The sequence below is a fragment of the Nilaparvata lugens genome, unplaced genomic scaffold, assembly GCF_014356525.2.
Source record: "Nilaparvata lugens isolate BPH unplaced genomic scaffold, ASM1435652v1 scaffold10021, whole genome shotgun sequence".
Lineage (NCBI taxonomy): Eukaryota > Metazoa > Arthropoda > Insecta > Hemiptera > Delphacidae > Nilaparvata > Nilaparvata lugens.
The window spans coordinates 3,930-7,200 of record NW_024088687.1 but is presented as its reverse complement, the minus strand read 5'-3'; the positions used below and the strand labels follow the sequence as shown (position 1 = coordinate 7,200).

Sequence of the window (3,271 nt, the reverse complement as noted above, 5' to 3'; positions counted from 1 at the left end):
AGAACAAAGAATGAACATAATCTGTTGGAATATTAAGAAGACATTATCTTGATACATCAGTAAGGAGCAATGCCTCTCAATTTGTATTCATTTCTCTAGGGAATTGTGGAAACTAATGGAGAGAAGGGGCTACAATTTGAAATCGCTGCCTTACAATGACTGGGCCAAACAAGTGCATGCCAACGAAGACTTGAAACCTCTGTCACATCTACTTCAATTCCTGGTCAAGTAAGTCAACCAAAAGTATTCGGAATCTTATCCAATTACACATCTATTCAAATATATTAATTTACCTCATTTTCTGTGTTGATTGTTGAATTTTCAACTTAGCAAAATAAAAAGTGTTCACATAAATACTCTAATTAATCTGAATTTCAACCCATATTTTGTGTTGATCTAAGAAGTTGCTACAATAATAATACAAACAAGTGAGTGTCTCAGAACAAACTTCAATCCCTTGTTCTAACAAGATATATTTCAAATGATTAGTTCTGATAAACGAAGATGTATTGATGTACCGTATTGATTTTGATCAATTTACTGTTGCAGGAATGAAAATTACTTCACCAATCTGGCTGTATTGAAAAAAGAGAGACTGAACTGTTTCATTGAAAAGAGAAAGGTGACATACCCGGTAGCCGATGCTGAGCTCTATAGCAAATACCTTGACCATCTCCACCAATTGGGATGCATTCCTGTGGCCGCTAATAGTCCCAGTAAGTCAGGTGAGCTCAACATTCATTCAAATTAATACAATATAAAGTTGGACTTGATTTCAGTCCATTTATCTCAAACTGTGATTGCTTGTGCTTGATAATTCAAGTCATAGTTATTCTGTGATTTCTTCACATCACAAGATAGATTGCTCTCTTTATTCTTTTTCCCTCTGTTTTTTTAAGACATGAAGTCAACTGGATATTCCTATTGATCTCAACTGAGCGTGTTGCCGTGCTACCAATTTTTCCTTAAACGGTTGGAATAGCATTTAACACCTATCAACCTAAGGATAGTTGTCGGCTCCAATGAAATAGATTCTTGATAAACTGTGAATGGATCTATTGCCTATGAATGAGAAATCCAGTTTTCAGAGCAAATTTAACTTATAATCTTCAGATGAATTTATACAAATACACAAAGAAAATATATCTTAAGCCTAATTATTTCAGAGTTATTACGAACTAAAATACTTATCTAGTTTACAGTTGAAACACAGTGGCTATTGGCTTGAAAATACAAACAGCTATTTAATAACAAACTAGTACACAATAAACTTGTATAAAACTCAATTTAAAACATTAATAAATTCACTTAAACAGACAATAATTCAGAGCACAAAATTACACACACCTCAGCCAGCCATGTTTTCAGAAGAAGAAAGAACAGGAAAAAACCTAAGTTGCAAGTCACGAAGCCAACGCCTAGTTCAGTATCGATTTTTACAGACACGTCACCAAAAAATTATAACTTACAAGTTTAGAATTCACATTCTACATCTGTTCTCAATAAAACTTTATTTTGAAACTATTATTTTAAATTTTTATACATATTCTATTTAAATAAACTATTTATCTAGTAATTTGTTAACCCTGCCTCGGTGACACCATGGAACAATGCAACAAACATTTACGATAATAAATTCTCCGTCATAAAGTTTGTCCGTCTATTGATGACTCTGACATTTACTATAAAGTTCCATAGATCTTGAATTGAAGATTCGATTCAAATGTGAGAAAAAATGTAATATTACAAATACCCCCCTCTTGACATAAAAAAATTTTACTGTTTGAAAATTTAAAGAAAAAAATTTACATTGACCCTAATGAAAATTGTTGAAATTTAAATTCGAGAACAGTAACAATTTTTTCTAGAAAAACATTACATGTCATCCAAAAATATTGAGAATTATTATAAAAATTCATCAATAGCGTTTGTTATATGTTTCCAAACAATATCTCAAAATATAGAATATCAATATTACTTTTGATTTAGCTTTATAATTTGAAGAAAAATATCTCAACAGAAAGTTTAATATGTAAAGAATAGTTTTTGAAATTGCACATAAATTAATAGATAGAAAAATTAATTTTTATTGCATAAAAAAAAATTTAGTATGTTGAATGAAAAATTTATTATTATTATTATTTTTTTTTTTTTTTTAAATGAATTGATGAATTGTTACATTTAATTTTCACATAAAATTTCAATAAATCAAAAAATGTTCATTTCTTTCACTATTGACGCGGTTGATTTTATTGATGCACATTTTGGAAAACAGTCAGTTAAGGCACTCAGTATGATTTTCAGTTAAGTGTGACTCCAATGTGATGACGTTAAGTGTGGGCTGATCTGGATGCACGTAGTGTTGGGCTGATACTTGTAGTCGACTGATGCATATCAAACTCGATACAGGTGACATCTCAGTTAGCATTGCTTCATGTTTGTAGTAGACGGCTGCATTCCAAACTCGATACAGGTGACATCTCAGTTAGCATTGCTTCATGTTTGTAGTAGACGGCTGCATTCCAAACTCGATACAGGTGACATCTCAGTTAGCATTGCTTCATGTTTGTAGTAGACGGCTGCATTCCAAACTCGATACAGGTGACATCTCAGTTAGCATTGCTTCATGTTTGTAGTAGACGGCTGCATTCCAATTTCAATACAGAGTCACATAAATTTTGTATCATATTTGTAATTATACAATGTACATTTCAGGCTTGAAATGACAATGTAATTCGTTTTTCGGAAAAGAGATAGACGCTGCATACAGGATTAACTTAGGTGAGGATTAATTTAGGTAAGGTTTGGTTTTTTGATATTTTCAGCTTTCAAGGTTTAGAGTTCTGCATACAGGAATAATTTAGGAGAGGATTTTTTGAATCAATTCTTTCATGATACTGTGACTGTTCTTCTGAATTCAAAGTTGTGAATGTGAACATGGATGGCAATTACCTCCAGGTAATGCAGTAGTGTTGAAGTTTGAGATACAGAGTCAGCAATAAGCATTGGCATTGCTATTGGCGTATGCTTTGGTGTTGGCTTTGGCATCGGCGTTGATGTTGGCATTGGCGCAGGCATTGGCATTGGCGCAGGCATTGGCATTAGCATTGGCGCAGATTTTGGCATTGGCGTAGCTATTGGCATTGGCGCAGGCATTGACATCAGCACAGGCATCGGCGTTGATTTTGGTGTTGGCATCAGCATTGGCGCAGGCATTGGCGTAGCTATTGGCATTGGCGCAGGCATTGACATCAGCACAGGCATCGGCGTT

General features: G+C 33.6%; 1 protein-coding gene across 1 annotated transcript; it reads left to right on the top strand.

The window, feature by feature from the left end:
- The first annotated feature begins 75 nt into the window (after positions 1-75).
- On the top strand, positions 76-788 carry LOC120355299. The gene is made up of 2 exons (XM_039443647.1): positions 76-228; positions 550-788. The coding sequence occupies exons 1-2, from the start codon at positions 116-118 to the stop codon at positions 749-751; spliced, it is 315 nt and encodes a 104-aa protein (XP_039299581.1). The 5' UTR covers positions 76-115; the 3' UTR covers positions 752-788.
- Positions 789-3,271: the final 2,483 nt, after the last annotated feature.